The sequence below is a fragment of the Anguilla rostrata genome, chromosome 8 (assembly GCF_018555375.3).
Source record: "Anguilla rostrata isolate EN2019 chromosome 8, ASM1855537v3, whole genome shotgun sequence".
In the NCBI taxonomy this organism is placed as follows: Eukaryota; Metazoa; Chordata; class Actinopteri; order Anguilliformes; family Anguillidae; genus Anguilla; species Anguilla rostrata.
Genome location: NC_057940.1, coordinates 38,023,615 through 38,038,812, shown reverse-complemented (window position 1 = coordinate 38,038,812; position 15,198 = coordinate 38,023,615). Strand labels below are relative to the sequence as shown.

General features: G+C 45.1%; 2 protein-coding genes across 3 annotated transcripts in view; one reads left to right on the top strand and one right to left on the bottom strand.

Moving 5' to 3' along the window:
• Window positions 1-855: 855 nt before the first annotated feature.
• LOC135261664 (hairy/enhancer-of-split related with YRPW motif protein 1-like) lies at window positions 856-4,881 on the top strand. Its single transcript, XM_064348161.1, has 5 exons — window positions 856-1,052; window positions 1,510-1,585; window positions 1,765-1,848; window positions 1,994-2,075; window positions 2,778-4,881. The coding sequence occupies exons 1-5, from the start codon at window positions 967-969 to the stop codon at window positions 3,419-3,421; spliced, it is 972 nt and encodes a 323-aa protein (XP_064204231.1). The 5' UTR covers window positions 856-966; the 3' UTR covers window positions 3,422-4,881.
• A 1,318-nt stretch (window positions 4,882-6,199) lies between these two features.
• Window positions 6,200-15,198, bottom strand: part of stmn2b (stathmin 2b) — a 14,622-nt gene continuing 5,623 nt past the window's right edge. Inside the window, exons 1-5 of one of the 2 annotated variants that reach the window (XM_064348158.1) lie at window positions 14,050-14,277; window positions 9,681-9,776; window positions 9,253-9,428; window positions 8,213-8,404; window positions 6,200-7,870 (exon numbers count right to left, since the gene is read on the bottom strand). In XM_064348158.1, coding sequence (XP_064204228.1) covers window positions 7,811-7,870; window positions 8,213-8,404; window positions 9,253-9,428; window positions 9,681-9,776; window positions 14,050-14,068 — 543 coding nt within the window. In that variant the 5' untranslated portion in view covers window positions 14,069-14,277 and the 3' untranslated portion in view covers window positions 6,200-7,810. Of the gene's footprint in view, window positions 7,871-8,212; window positions 8,405-9,252; window positions 9,429-9,680; window positions 9,777-14,049; window positions 14,278-15,198 lie in introns of those variants that run through there. The other variant, XM_064348157.1, reaches the window with a different exon arrangement.

Sequence of the window (15,198 nt, the reverse complement as noted above, 5' to 3'; positions counted from 1 at the left end):
GGGGGAGAGGTGGCTGATATTTTTGGCTTTGTCTCATCTTTCTTGTGGGTTCAGTGAAGTGGGAAAACACGTGGCACTGCACTTCAAGCCTGGGCCTGTGACTCTGGGAAATGCAGCAGGAGGTCGTGATAAACACAGGCTTATTCATTTCAGCTTATTTATTGGAAGAGACTTGCCCAGGGCAAACGGGTGAATATCAAATATTTATACATTTGGTGGTCCCCAAAAGTGATAGAAATAAGAACAATCCTTGTCAAAGTATTTGTAAGCATGGCAAGAACTTTGGCAGTCCTGTGGCGCGCACGGAGCGCGATGGAGAAAAGGGGTTTCTTTTAATTGCATTATGTCTTTTGTACGGGCGCAGTTCATGAACGCCGTTTGCATGTTCCACGCACGGTGCCTCGCCGTGGGGTAAGATTATACTTCGTAGCTTCCTCTTGTACACTGCACTGGGTCGGATGAGTTAGTATTAGATTACAGGTTCACACGCTCACTCGCAGACCGCCCGTCGCCCTAACCAATTGCCCCATTCATTCCAATGCCGGAGACGGCCGTCGCCCCTGATTGGTTATCAGTGCTCGGCGATGGAACTTTCCCACGGCTAGCGCGTGCTGACAGCCGGCCAGCCACAACCGGGACAGACAGCTACAGTGCTCGCAAACACGGGGGCGGAGTGCGCTAGTCACGGAGTGCAACTCTATTGGACCATTGTCAACAATATTCAAAGGAGAAGGGCGTGCTTTATTCTGGATGCCAAAAACTGCACAGTCACTCAAAGTCTTGTTGGTTTTTCATTGGCTTGCCACTTCCCTTCCCCTCCCCCTCTGACTGACAGTGGTGCTGAAATGATACCGTGGGAAAGCTTGGGTCTTTAAACGGGTGAACCGGTGGAGCAGTTGACAGTAGTACACTGACAAGTCGCACGATAAAGGACTAGGAGAACCTTGCGCAAGACTTGCGATCAAAATGAAAAGAAATCACGATTTCAGCTCCTCGGACAGCGAGCTCGACGAAAACATTGAGGTAGAGAAAGAGAGTGCTGATGAAAATGGGTAAGTAGCTAGTTGCACACCAACTGCGTTACAACGGTTAAATTTAATATTAACTTTTCATCGTAATATTGGCATGGCAGATGACGTTAGATGGTTCGAAATCTAACATTGCGAACATTGTCTGGTCATTTTATTGGAATAGCTTGCAGATGTAGTTAACAGAAACTGGTAATGAAATCATGAAATCAATTTTCAGAGTGGGCACATGGGGTAAATTATATTCCTGTTTTGCTGCAGCTAAAAATACAGCAAGTTAATACTTAAGTGCTGGCCGCCATGCCGTTTAGCAATCCTCAAAACTCCAGACACGCGGAATTCCTACAATAACTAGCTAGTTTGCTAGCCACATTTGGTCATAATTAAGCCATCGCAATATTTTTTTTCAATCAGAGCTGAATTATTTCTCAGTATTATTTCTCGACTCAATACTGATATGCAACTAATTTATCCACATAAGGAACCTCTGTTCTCCCCACGGATCGATGTCTCCTTCTACATCGTCTCAAGTACAGGCGAGGAAACGGCGTCGAGGAGTGAGTACTTAATTTGCTTTTTAGCGAACTAACGTTAATAAGGCCTCAAATGATGTTGCTAACGTGTTTGCGTGCTGGCATGCTAAATTTGTTATATATTAATATATAGCTTGTAATTTGGTGACATTTATGTTATTTTATATCACCTAAATTGACCGATTTCTCTCTTCAATAATTAGATCATTGAAAAACGTCGCCGTGACAGGATCAACAACAGCCTGTCTGAGCTCCGCAGACTCGTGCCTAGCGCGTTTGAGAAGCAGGTACGAACTGATGAAATCACCGCAAACGATATATACGTATAACTAGACTAAAAATATTATTAACACGCAGTGAAATGTATGTTTAATTTAAGCGACGTGTACGCTGACGTGGGCAGTTTTTCATTCATTTTCTTGTCCCTTCCAGGGCTCGGCAAAATTAGAAAAGGCGGAGATACTGCAGATGACTGTGGATCACTTGAAGATGCTCCATGCTGCTGGTGGAAAAGGTAACGACTGCAAATAAATTATCCGTTTATAGACGGTTCCCACTTTGAAGGGAATCATATTGAAAGTGTAGCTTAGCTGCTCGTTGCTAAGCTTGTGTGTGGTTAGGGGGAATGTGTGGTTGCCTTCGAACCTTAAACTATAGTTATTCGTATGTTTGTTTTGTATTTGTATTTTGTAGGCGTTTGAGCGATCGCCTTAGTATACATATAGATGTACAGAGCAATTCAGGTTATAATATGCTGTTAATAAGCAAAGTAGATATTATAAATCTTTACTTTCAATGTAGCTGTCATTTTTTTGGCATGAGGGATTTCAAAATGATTCAGATGTTTTGATGATGATTACGCCCAGGTGGGGTATTTGCATATTTGTTTCAGGGAATTTTATCTGCCGTAGAAGAGTTTTATTGTATATAGATTAAACAATGTAAGAGCAAGCCTCCATCTCCAAAAGAAATTTAAAGTGGCAGCAACAAAATTAATATGAAACTAGCTTGCGGTACAGGTGTACTGAGTGAAGTCCAGGAAATGAATGCTTACCCTGTTTAAGAGGCTGCTGTGTCCTATTGAGTGGCTGGTTCGGACACTCCCAGGACTTTATCGCCTGAAGGCAGAGTAGGTTTCCTTTTCTCCAGTCTGCTGGTTTCCTGATATTGTCCGAAAGCGTGCGACTGTCTGACCCCCCTGTGCCCTTGGCTGCAGGGTACTTCGATGCCCACGCGCTGGCCATGGACTACCGGGGCCTGGGCTTCCGGGAGTGCCTGGCGGAGACGGCGCGCTACCTGAGCATCATGGAAGGGCTGGACAGCGCCGACCCGCTGCGGATACGCCTGGTCTCCCACCTCAACAGCTACGCCTCCCAGCGGGAGGTACACTCGGGGCTCGGACACTTGGCCTGGGGCTCCGCCTTCGGGACCCCGCCCGCCCACCTGGCGCACCACCTTCTCCTGCAGCAGCAGCAGCAGCAGCAGCAAACGGCAGCTTCACGCAGCACCACCAGCAGCCCCCCTTCCTCCTCCTCCGCCTCCTCTTCCTCTTCCTCCTCCTCCCCCACCTCGTCCTCCTCCGAGCCCCACGCCCCCAGCAGGCTCAGCGGCACGGCGCACCCCGAGGCGGGGCACGGGCCCCTGAGGATGCCCCCGAACGGGGCGCTCCCCCCGGGCCTGCCGCTCGCCGCCTCCAAGCTCTCACCTCCCCTCCTCTCCTCCCTCTCCTCGCTGTCGGCGTTCCCTTTCTCCTTCAGCGCCTTCCCGCTGCTCTCCCCCAGCGCCCTCAGCCCCTCCGCCCCCTCCTCCTCCCTGGGGAAGCCCTACCGGCCCTGGGGTATGGAGATCGGGGCTTTCTGAACTCCCCTTCCCCTGGACTGAGCGCCCCAGCTGAGCTGGGCTCCTCCTGAAGACGGCCAAAACAACAGCCAGCCATTTCTCTTTTCCCCCCCTCTTTTCGCTGTGTTTTTTTTCCTTTCTCCTTTTTTTTGGCAGTAGAGAGACATAGAATTACAGTTTTAGTAATTCTCTTTCTTCGAACAAAAGAGGAACGGACAAAACAGACTGATTTACAGCGTCATTGACTTTGTGTTTTTTTTTTTATTTTGAGCGGTGCGGGGGAGTCGGTGCGTTGCGCCACCCCCCCCCCCCCCACCACCACCACCACCACCCTTCCACTGTTAGTGCCACTCCTATTTTAAACTAATCAAGGGTGGACTGTCCAGATGGTCAAGCTGTTGCCCATTTACTTCAGCGAAACTGTCCCCTTTGTCTCTGTTTAGCAGTGCACTGCACCGCTACCTTTCCCGACTACTGAGCGGAAGGCAAAAAACACTTTAGCATAATAAACTGTGGGCTGGAATCGCTGAAACCAGACTGTTTTAAAAAACGTTATATGCAAGTGACATTAACCTGAACCTTCATGTGTGAAATGTCACCGTTTGGAAAGAGTCCATACCGTCATCCCTGAGTTGAAAGCTTAGTGTCTTAAGGGTCGGGCTTGACTCCTGTCTTCAAACCTCCTGTCTTCAAATGGTTATCATGCTGCAGTCAATCAACTGAAAAACCCAGTCAGTTACCTTTTGTGTTCCTGTGGTATTAACTCACCATACTAACCTTCAAAATTCACTATCCCGAGTAACAATATCATTTGAACCTGTTGTTACCTATAGAGTGTAGTTTTGTATCTCTCAAGTCAACTAGTTGATTTTTTATTTCTTTCAAAAAGGATCAAGTTTCATTTTTAGAATTTTGTATGCATGTCTGAGACTTGCAAAGCTGAATTTCATTTTATTGTATATATTTATGCGTATGAATAAGATGTAAAAAAAAAAAAAAAAAGGAACCTAAGGCTTTGACAGTGCCTTGGAATACACACTTTGATCAATTCTCGGCCTCCTTGTTTTATTTTAGTATTTTGGTTGAAATTCTCCATTTCTTAAGCGACATTTGCCAGAAAAGAACAGTTATTTCTTACATACTGAAGGATATGCAATATCCCTGTGAACTTGCTTGCTATTTTGAACCCCACCCACACCCACACTCCCCCTTTTTAATCACAAGGGTGCAAAAAACTCAAAAATATTTTTGTGTAACTTTCAAGAAACTATTTTTAGTAACAAAAATCAGGTGTTTGCACTCATAAAGAAGAGAGGAGGGTACTGTATTTGTGAACAAAGCGTTGACAAATCATATTTCTCAGCTTTACTGAGAATAGCAAGGATAGTAGTACTAGTACATTACAGTTGGAGTTTGTATGGTGCTGCGTTCCATCCTTGTGCAACGATCTATGACTTCTCGATAAAATAAGCTGTGTCAGATGTCGACTTCTCTCTTTTGTGTTACCAAGACTTGTCGGTTGATGCATCTGACTGTGACACTTAAGAGAACCCATTTCCCTGCCCTGGCTGCTGTGTGATATAATCCACTATGACTGATAAATCAGAGACCATCCCTCAGTCACAGTCAACACCAGCCTTTGCAATCTTGTATTTCTCTAAATGGAAAAGGAGAACAACAAAAAAAACATACCTTAGCTAGTTTGATTACAAAAGACGTGCACACGTTTAAGTAAATACAAATACCAGAATACGTTACTTTACCACGATGAAAGAAACACATACGCTACAATATACGTATGTTTAAATCTCCAATACATTTATAAGTAACAGCGATAAGCCACTGTGGATCTCTTCATGGCTAACTGAGACAGAGCTCCTCTGACTCTGTGGCAGAGGTGAAGCTGTAAAGCTCTGTGGCTTCTCTGTGTGTCCAGGAAGCGATTAACAACAAGGGGACATCCTGGACAATGGCCGCCCGGCCGGTCTGGACTGTGGGAAGCGGGAGCTGTGTGGGCGAAGGAGAGAAAGAGAGGGAAGTGTGCACACAGAGCGGGGCTTTGTCCCCGAGCGATCGCGGCGCACACTCCTCCTGGTTTCCTGCTCTCCCACACACTCGTTCCCTTCATCTCCCCTTTTCACAGGCCCGACTCCCTCCTCCCTCCACTCCTCCACCTCGCGACCTTTTCTTTCTTCCCTCCAGCCTTGGTCAAATTCAAATTTGTTTGAACGTTACTCTTCAGTACCAAACGTCAAAGTTCGGATAGGCCACTATATTGACAACAGGAATCCGTGTTCAATCGTTTTAAGTGTTCCATGAGGTATATTGTGGTCATTTACCTCCACCTGCTGGAGGTAAATGTAATTGCATATTACAACTGAATTTTTGACTAGGTTCAAAGACAGGGATGTGTTTTATTGTAGTCCATGTGTTTTATATGTGCCATATAAAATTTATATAATGTATACTTTTTAAATGGGATTTGTCTGTATCATAAATAAAAATATTTTATGAAGACTAACTATGTTTCATGTATTTTTTTCAACTGTGGCTTACATTTTTAAAACAAATATGTGCATCTTGTCATCCACCCATTTTCCAAACATGGTATTCTCGGATGGATTTTGGTTGTGGTTTTTGTATACTACAATGTGTAGCGCTTGTGAACTGTGGTTATGTTTTTGTAAACCACTGCACAGTGATCAATAGAGCCATTCTTGTCAGATGATATGTGTCTGCATTAAATTACAGCAGGCAGCGGGAATCAACAGGCGCACAACAGAACACAAACACGCTGCGTCTCATTCACAGAACCCCAAACCTTTATTCACCACAGCTTGCTCACAAAGATATTATTTGGGGGAGGTAAACACAAACAGGAAGCGAAGGATGCAGGCAGAAAGAGAGAGAAGTACTGAAGTGTTTCCACGGGTGCGCCAGCCTGCACCCGTCCCCCGTTCCGGCGTTCCAGACAGAGAAGGGACGAGCCTGAGCCGTCCGGCTCCCCTGAAAAGCGCGTACGCTCGGGGGCACGCACGTCCGTGCGCGCGCGGAAAATCGGAGGAGGAAGTCGCAACGACAAGGACCGGGCTCGTCACGTCTGCTCCCTGTCAATGCCCTTCCGGAGCCCTGTATCATTGTACAATCTGTGCGCGGCAGCGTGTACGTCTATCCTACGCTAAGGCATGCATTTTTATTCCTTCGACGCTTCCCGTTCCAACATCTTTTCAATTCCGTTTCGGCGTTTTTAAAATTCTACTTCAACACCGTAAAATGCTAAAATGCTACACAGTGGACTACATTTTGCCACATTTGTTTAAGTCTCGTACCACTATTGGTTTCCCCGTGCCACACCTTGGCAAAACAAAATGTACCAGAAAGTGATCCAAAGGACCACTGTGTGGTATCACCAATGACCAGGGACCACAGCTCAAGGGCAATACAACCGCCAATCAGCTTGGTGTAAGGAAGCAAAGAGTTTTCAGACACAGTTGAAACAGAGATAAAAGCACTCCCACCGTGAGCAATGGATCAAATATTTGGGCGTACTGTGTGAAAGGATGGGGAGGGGTGGGGGGCAGGGTGATACAGAGGGGTCAGAGAGGCATGCAGGTTAGACGCCATTGCGCAGCGAGAGGGGGCACGGAGCCACGACTGTCGATGGAACCAGGGGAAAGTCCAAAATCCGCAGAGCCCCCCCCCCCCTCCCTCCCCCCCAGCCCAAAACGCAGGACTTGCCTATCTCTGTTCAGGAGACGTGCGGCCCAGGCCACATCACGAAGACTGCGAGCGTGCGCATGCGCGTGTGTGTGTGCGTGTGTGCGTGAGAGAAAGAGAGAAAAGCGAGTGATAGAGAGACAGAGAGGAAGAGAAAGTCGTAAATGCTAAATAGGCCACATGAAGTCTACCGCTACTGTAACTGGGGGGCTGAGTGACACTAAACGCTTGCATTCTTCACACCGACACAGAAAGAGACATCGTGGGGGAAACCGGACACCGCAAGCGTCAGCTACCTGGCAACTCACAACACCGAAGCCTGTCACGAGACAAAGCGCCGCAGGTCGTAAAGAAACGGAAAACATCCAGAAACAAACAAAATTATAAAATCGAACACCGTAACACCATTTTTTTTTCGTTGTCGTCTCATATAACAAAAAAAGAAGTATTTACAAAAGCAATACCCATTTTCACTTTTTTTTTTGTTTCTTTGATTTCAAGCAAATCATTCATTTCAGAGGAGTGAGATGTTTATTTTGTGTTTCGTTTCTACGAGGTTGTAAGTGAGAGGGCGGGGCGTGGCGGGGCGGGGCGGGGGGGGGGGGGGTGGTGGGCGTTCCTCCGGCTGTACGCTGTGCTGCAGTACGCTGGGGTCGGGGGAGGCGGGGCTGGTGGGGGGTTGGGGGGCGGAGCTCATGCTGTCACCTCTTCTCTCAACTCTTTGTTCCTGCGCACCAGCATGGCATGCTTCTCCTAAACAGGGCACAGAAACATCGCCACGGGTTACACTGCGCCCCTCTGCTGAAAACTATGGGCTTAACGTAAACCCTAAACGTAAATGTCCTCTTGACTCCACCCACCAAGCCCCACCCCCGGCCCCACATCGTCACAACAAAGACCGCCCCTTCCCCTCCACCTCATGTTCTTCTGCAGGGCATTCTAAGATGGACACATCTATCAGGTGAAACAATGAACTCCACAAAAAATGTCCCCTTCCGAATTAATTTAGGATTCAAAAAGAAACATCTCCTCCATGGCTCTACCCCCTTGCACCCCCTCTCCTTCCCGCCCCCCTACCCTGCCCCGCCCCCTCACCTTCTCCTGCAGACGCTCCATGATGGAGGCCAGGTAGGCCTGGCGGTTTTCCTTGATCTGTTCCATCTTCATGATGAGCTTCTCCTCCGCCATCTTGCTGAAGTTGCTGTTCTCCTCCATGGCCTTGAACAGGACGTCCCGCTCGTGCTCCCTCTTCTCAGCCAGGGCCTTGAGCACCTGGGCTTCCTGAGACTGGAAGGCAGGGTCAGGACATCGTCTGCATTACTCACTCCTGCTCCAACTGACTCTACTACAGCCCCCAAGGTTGTGAAAGTCGCACAGCTTAATTAACAAAATTTTAAGCTGCATTTTAAACATCTGGCCAGGGACAGCAGATGAAAACTACCCTTTAAGGCTAACTCTGGCTCATTTACAGTTTGACTGTTAATTGGTGTGCATTGTCCCTGAAAAATAAACCAATAAAAAAAATTTTAAAAACCGGAAAGGCACTTAACCAGAAAGACAATGGCACACATTCAGCTGCATACAAGGACAATAACAATGGAAGCTTGTAATGCTTGCAGTGCCTTGCTTGATCTGCATTTAGTATGAATTGCATGTATCCAGGTAAATATGATGCAATGACAGTTATCGAAATCATCCAGAAGATCTACCATATGGTCTCCTGTAATAACTTATCATGTGAGTAGAAGTACAATTCTAGAGCAATTTCCCACATTTCTCATGGGCTCCTGCCAAATGCGGTGTGGAAATCTCTTGTTAAATGTGTTTTAGATGAGAGCTGTTTGTCTTCAGCCTGAAGGAGTGTGCCCTTCACTGAATCTGGATATGCTATGAGATTCCCTGGATGATATCCATTAAGCCAATGAACAGATTAAGTGCTACAGTGGTTTCCAAACCTATTCTCCATTGACCTCTGAAACAATCATGAAACCCTCAGTGAACCATTTTTCTTTTCAGCCACGGAACACCAAGGAGGTTCTCAGGGATGAACAGCGGTCTATGAACCACAGTTTGAAAACTGCTGGTGCAGAGAAAGGAACGCTGTGGTCATTGTGACATTTTGGTCGGCCACTCACTCTCCTCCGATCCTCGGCCGCCTCCAGCTTCTTCTGGATGTCCTCCAGGGAGACGTCCCTCTTCTTGGGGGGCGAGGTGATGCTGTGGGCAGCATCGGACATGGGGGACGGCGGCTTCAGGATCACCTCGAACGCCTGACCGGAGGCCCGCTTATCGATTGGCTTCACCTCCATGTCTGCAGGACAGTAGCGGAACCCCCGGCACACAATCACAAAAATAGCATTTGATACCACCTAGTAATATAAGGACGAGTTTAGAATAACTGGGCTACCTTACAGTAAAACCAAAAATCAGTCTTTAGCATAAGGATGTTGGGTCACACATTATTTGAAGTAGGTTTTTCCATTGATTTCACTCCTATGAACCTCTAGTCCCTAATAAAGCACGTCAACATTAGTGAAGCAGCATTCTCTGTCTGCTTTGCTACCTTCAAACTCGCACACCAGCTTGTTGCGCGCCTCCGGGTAGAAACAGGAGCAGATGAGAGAGAGGACAGACAGCTCCTTCATCTTCTCTTTGTACGCTGTGGAAACCAAGCAACAGGAGCCAACTCTTAACCGCCATTCACAAGACACTTTCAAAGGGAAACTTAACAGATTGGAAATGATACGTACATTAAAAAAATTGTTATGAACAAAGCTATTTTCTCTGGAGTGAATTTGTTCACTGGCACGTTTCATGTCACGTTTATCACGCAACCTCGCCTTGATGTCGTCTCGCTTGAGAAACGTCCACTGGCACGCCGTCTCTGCACTGGCACTGACAAGTGATGCTGCATTTGTGTGTTTGCAGACACGGCCACCCTGACTCTGACAGCCGCACCGCAGCGGGCGCGACCTTGAAACGTCTCGCTTTCGGGAGTAAACAACAAAAGGAAAGGGTAACTGCTAAGTGATGCAATTATTTTCTGAAGAGCTCCCTGACTGATGGTAAGATACAACTCAGAGGTTCTGAGGGATGCCCACAGTGGACAAGCTCAGCAGGTTAGCATGAACCTTATTCCTGTTCCATGCGTTCACTGTTCTGCAAACCCTCAGTGACCTTATACACGCCAGGGATGCCCAAATCTGCCCCCAAGGCCATCGATACCGCTGCTCCTCCTTACAACCACACGGTTAATTGATTGATTAATGTCACCGATTGGACAGAGACTTCGCTGATTAGATCTGGTGCCTGCGGGAACAGATCTAATCACCTCCTCGTTCATTGGGAAGAATGAAAGCCAGCAGTACTGGAGGCACAGAGAGCCAGATCTGAGTACTTGTTTAATAATGTGCTTGTCACACCTCCCCAGAGGAGAATCTTGGAAGGAGAGGAAAAACCGTGTGGAGAACAGATTCCCACTAGAGCCCAGACAGGAGACCTCTGGTACGTAAATGTCAACGGCCAACAGTTGGAATCCTGGCAATTTTGCAATTATAAGCTGTTCGGTATTGAGGTTTGACTTATCATGTTCTCCTAAGAGATTACTTTTGTTCTCGCACAAAATTGAAATTGAAATTTATTCATGAAAGTGTATTTGGAATCTATAAAGGGACCTGTGTGTTTTGACAACTGTATTACAATGAACCAGAAGGGGAGACCTAATTCTAATCCTTTGAATGTTTGAAGAAATCCAGTCGGGTAATGTCAAGATAGATATAGATAATCTATATACTGACCAGATATGAAGCTCTGATATGGCTTCAATACTATACTTGCTTCATTTGGAGAATACAACTGGTAGAAGGTTCCAGTACTTTCCGTGTTGCTATGCAATCTATAGATGTTCTCTCTTCAACCACACCCCTTTATGAATATTCATTGTGCGACTGCAACTCAGACTCAGAATGACATGGGCTTTCAATAATGTTAGGCATACGGAGCTGAATATCCAATCATAGTTCATCTGTGATTCTGTCATCAGAAAATACACCATCCACAAAAAAAGGTCCAAAAACAGAGGAATTAAGTCTTCTAAAATTTCAAACGCTGCTGAGTTTCAGCTGCTTTAAACTGGCCATTTTCTACAGTAAGAGAACAGGCTTCACGATTGGCAGAGCAGCAAAACTCCCTCCTCTAACTCGACACAATAAGGGGAAGAGGAGGCATCCTCTCATCACCAAGGTAACAGAGCTACACTCCAGGTCCCCCCGCAGCGATCCATCAGCGTGTGACGGCAGATCGTCAGTTAAGATTAGACAGCCGCTTGGTGTAGAGCGCCCTCTGGCTGCCACTCGTGACCAGACGCCCTCGCTGTTCTGCTCAGAGCTGTCGGATGGGAAAACCATTTGTGTCTAACTGTCGGAAACCAAGAGGGTACATCTCCAGATCAAACATCACCTGTCAAATGTGACATGGCATAGTGCCACCTGCAGTGGGCCAGAACTGCTAAGCTCTCTAAAGCCCTGAGAACTTTTCAGGCTCTTTTCACCAAGGTATACTATATATGCAGAATTATTCACCTGTCTAGGAGAAACAGATCTAAACCCAAGGGATGGTTACAATATGAAAACCCTTTTCAGTACAACCCAGTACAGAGTAATACAGTGAAGGACAGTCAAACAGAACCTCCAGCTGTTCAATGTAGTCTGCATAGTACATAATAGTCCACAGTCATTTAAAAAGCATGCCCACATAGACTAACATTCCAGCAACGTCAAGTGCAATATCTGGATTTGGAATACAATGCACCAATAATGCAACTAAAACCAAGCATGCACCGGCAGACAAAAGGAGATACATTTTAACGCAGTCCACCACACTGCAACACATGATGCTCTCACCACACACCAAAAAGGTACTACGCACATGAACACATACCAGTTGGCAGGCAAATCAGAAGTGTGGAAATGCCCCTTCAAACCAGTAATCCTGGTCGCCAAGAGTCCGAAAACACTCGCAGTGCCCGTCACATTAAAGACACACTCAGTAGCCTCGGAGCGGTGGGTCCACCTCTAGGTGTCTCCGTTGAGATAAGTTCCGACCCAATGAGCTGTCAATTCCAAACAGTACCAGTAAAATGTTTCCAACTCAGTAGGCAGACTGCAGCCCTCAAAAACATCGTTCACTGTCTGCAAATGTAAACTATGAGACACAACGGGAAATCTTCCCTGAATATTAGAGCAGCCAAATGTAACTATGTCTTTTAATGGTTAATCCGTGAAAAGAATCAACCACACAATTAGGGACATTTCCCTTATCTCTCTGCCTGGCAGACACTGAATAGACAATTTAAGAGTGTTGTCTGCCCCCTCAGTCGGTAGACAACTCACTCTAAAGGCACATCAGCGCCCTTGCACAGCAGCAGAAGCAAGAGGCCTCTATTCCATCAGTTCGGCTCCCTCTTTTGTTAAACAATATCAACCCAAAAAATAAAACACAAACCTAAAATACCAGCCTAAAAAGACTGCTCTCTCCCTCTCTCTATATATATATATATATATGTATATATATTTATGTATGGAGAGAAGAGAGAGAGAGAGAGAGAGAGAGTAGCCTTCTCGGGTTTGCATTTAGTTCTTAGGAACATGTTTTTAGATCTGAGTTAAACGCTATCTATTTACTTTCCCAATATACACGTTGAATTTTATGGACATTTATCATTTCCCAGTTAAAAAAAACAAACAACATTATGTGAATAATACCTTGGATAATTATTAATGAAAATTTTGATGTAGCCGAGTGCCATCACCTGCAATCATATGTTGAACAAGGCCCAACCCAAATAGAATACATATTACATACATAGTGGCTTATATAAAAACACCCGGTCAAGTTTCAACTGGTCAATTCAAGCATATTAAAATAAACTGAGAATTAAACATGGAGACTCGTATGCATCGTTTCACATAGAATGCCGATTAGAACCACTAAGATAAACGGATAGGCTATGTGGTCGATACAACAAATAATTATGGCAATACCAAAACCAGCCCACATTCCGATTCTCTATCCTCCTAGTCTACTTACAACAATTTCGGTTCGCAAAAATATCAACGTTGCAAATATACTCCTTGGATTGCAGATCATATTTCTTGTTCACCTGACAGCTTCGCTATGACAAAAAAGTAAAGGAATATAATTTCCTAAATGTTCTGTTCTAAAGCCCAAAAGGTAGGCTATTTCATGTTCTTTAATTGTAGAGCCCGTGTAGAATTATATTTATGGGAAAAGGTTATTTTTAGCGATATACGAAACTATTCAATGCTTCTATTACACTGATTCTCACTCGTGAAACCTTCTTGAAATCATCAAGCGACCGGGTTCTTGGGTGCGGTCTGTCTGCATTATGCTGCTGGGGCATGTGCCGGGCAATAGAAGCAGGTGCGGCAATATCGATATGATATTTCTGCCTGTTTTTTCATGGAAAATACGTGACGAATGAACGAACACGTTCATTCCTCAATCACCACATTCAAACAATATAAATGTGGCATAATGAGTAGACTATATAGGACCATTTGAACGCCAAATCCCGTGTGAATCTACTTTCACGTTGGGCGTTTTGTTGCTAGCTAGCTATTCATCTATCCCGTTCGGCCCCGTTGACACAAATAAGATGATTTACTACTGAAACATAAAACATTAGGCTATGTTTAAAACATATATTACATACTTTCATTAAAAAAACGTAATGTTTCCTCTGTTTTGTCATATGTATTGAATCTGACCGCTCCCATGAATCCGCTCGTAGCATCTTTTGTGCCTAAAGGATGCGTCTGCATTCCTGTTGGATCTACCAGCATCCACGGGCTTGGACAACAGATTCCCGGTTACCCATCCCAAAATTGACGCATAGAGATTGGGTTGCTTACCAATTGCGGTTTTAGCCATAGTTGTCGTTGGTGCAGTAACTCTGGAGTAGGCTACCGAAGCAAACGTCGCAGTTCAGGTCTGTGGCGAGTGAAAGGACTACTATAAGGCACTGAGTCAGCAGAACACAGCTTGGTGGGAGCAAGGGATATTGAGCTAGTGATTTACGACCGTCTTCACGCAAGAGCAGATTGGCTACCGTCGTCCCCTGACGCGCATCTCAGGGAAAGAAACAAACGCACTCACAATATTTCCTGATTCTGCAACATAGAAATTACAATAAAAGTGGGAAAATGAGCGCATTCCTTTGCTTTTATGAGTCACTCTGATAAAATCACATGACGACTATTATCCGCATGGTAAAATATTGCGTAACCAGCCTACAACGAGTAAAAAGTTTTAATTTTGTTGGAATACGTGAAATATGTTCATTCATGACAGCATTTTCTGAATTAATGAATATTATTTTCTCTCATAGCTCGTAGCCCCCCCGCCCCCCGCAAGCGCACACGCATGGGTATATATGAATTATTATCGCCTTTTGGATATGGATATTTGGATATATCCGATTAGACTGTTCATTATTTGAAATGAATCAAATGAGTATGTCGTACTGCCTCTAACTAGTACTACTGAATATTAAGCTGAATAAAACAAAGAAATCTGAAGTATCTGTGTAATGTATACTTAGCAATTAAACACAAAACCATTAGATGAAAAGGTACTTGTACTTTCATGTATCTAAATGGTTATAATCATATAAGTGATTTCCCCCCTGACAAGTCTGCTTGCTATAACTTGTGGGCCTACATAGTTCACGCAATGACGCTTTCTTCCCCTGTTTGTCTTGGCTGAACAAAAGGCTGTGCAGGAAATAATACTGTAATACAAAAAACTGATATCGCCAGTGTTTAGACATTGTCATGGACATGAAAATATATTGACATGCAAACCCATATTCAGGTACATAAATACCTGAGGCAAATTCCGCTGCCTTTTTGCAGTTCTACCACAAGGCTGCAGTAGAGACCTAATACATTCTCGTTTGACTGTAACTATGCAGAGTCAAGAAATCTGAAAACTATAAAGTATAGAGGAAAGACGATATAACATATGGAACACAATGTTAAGTTTTTTTGCTAAAAATGTTT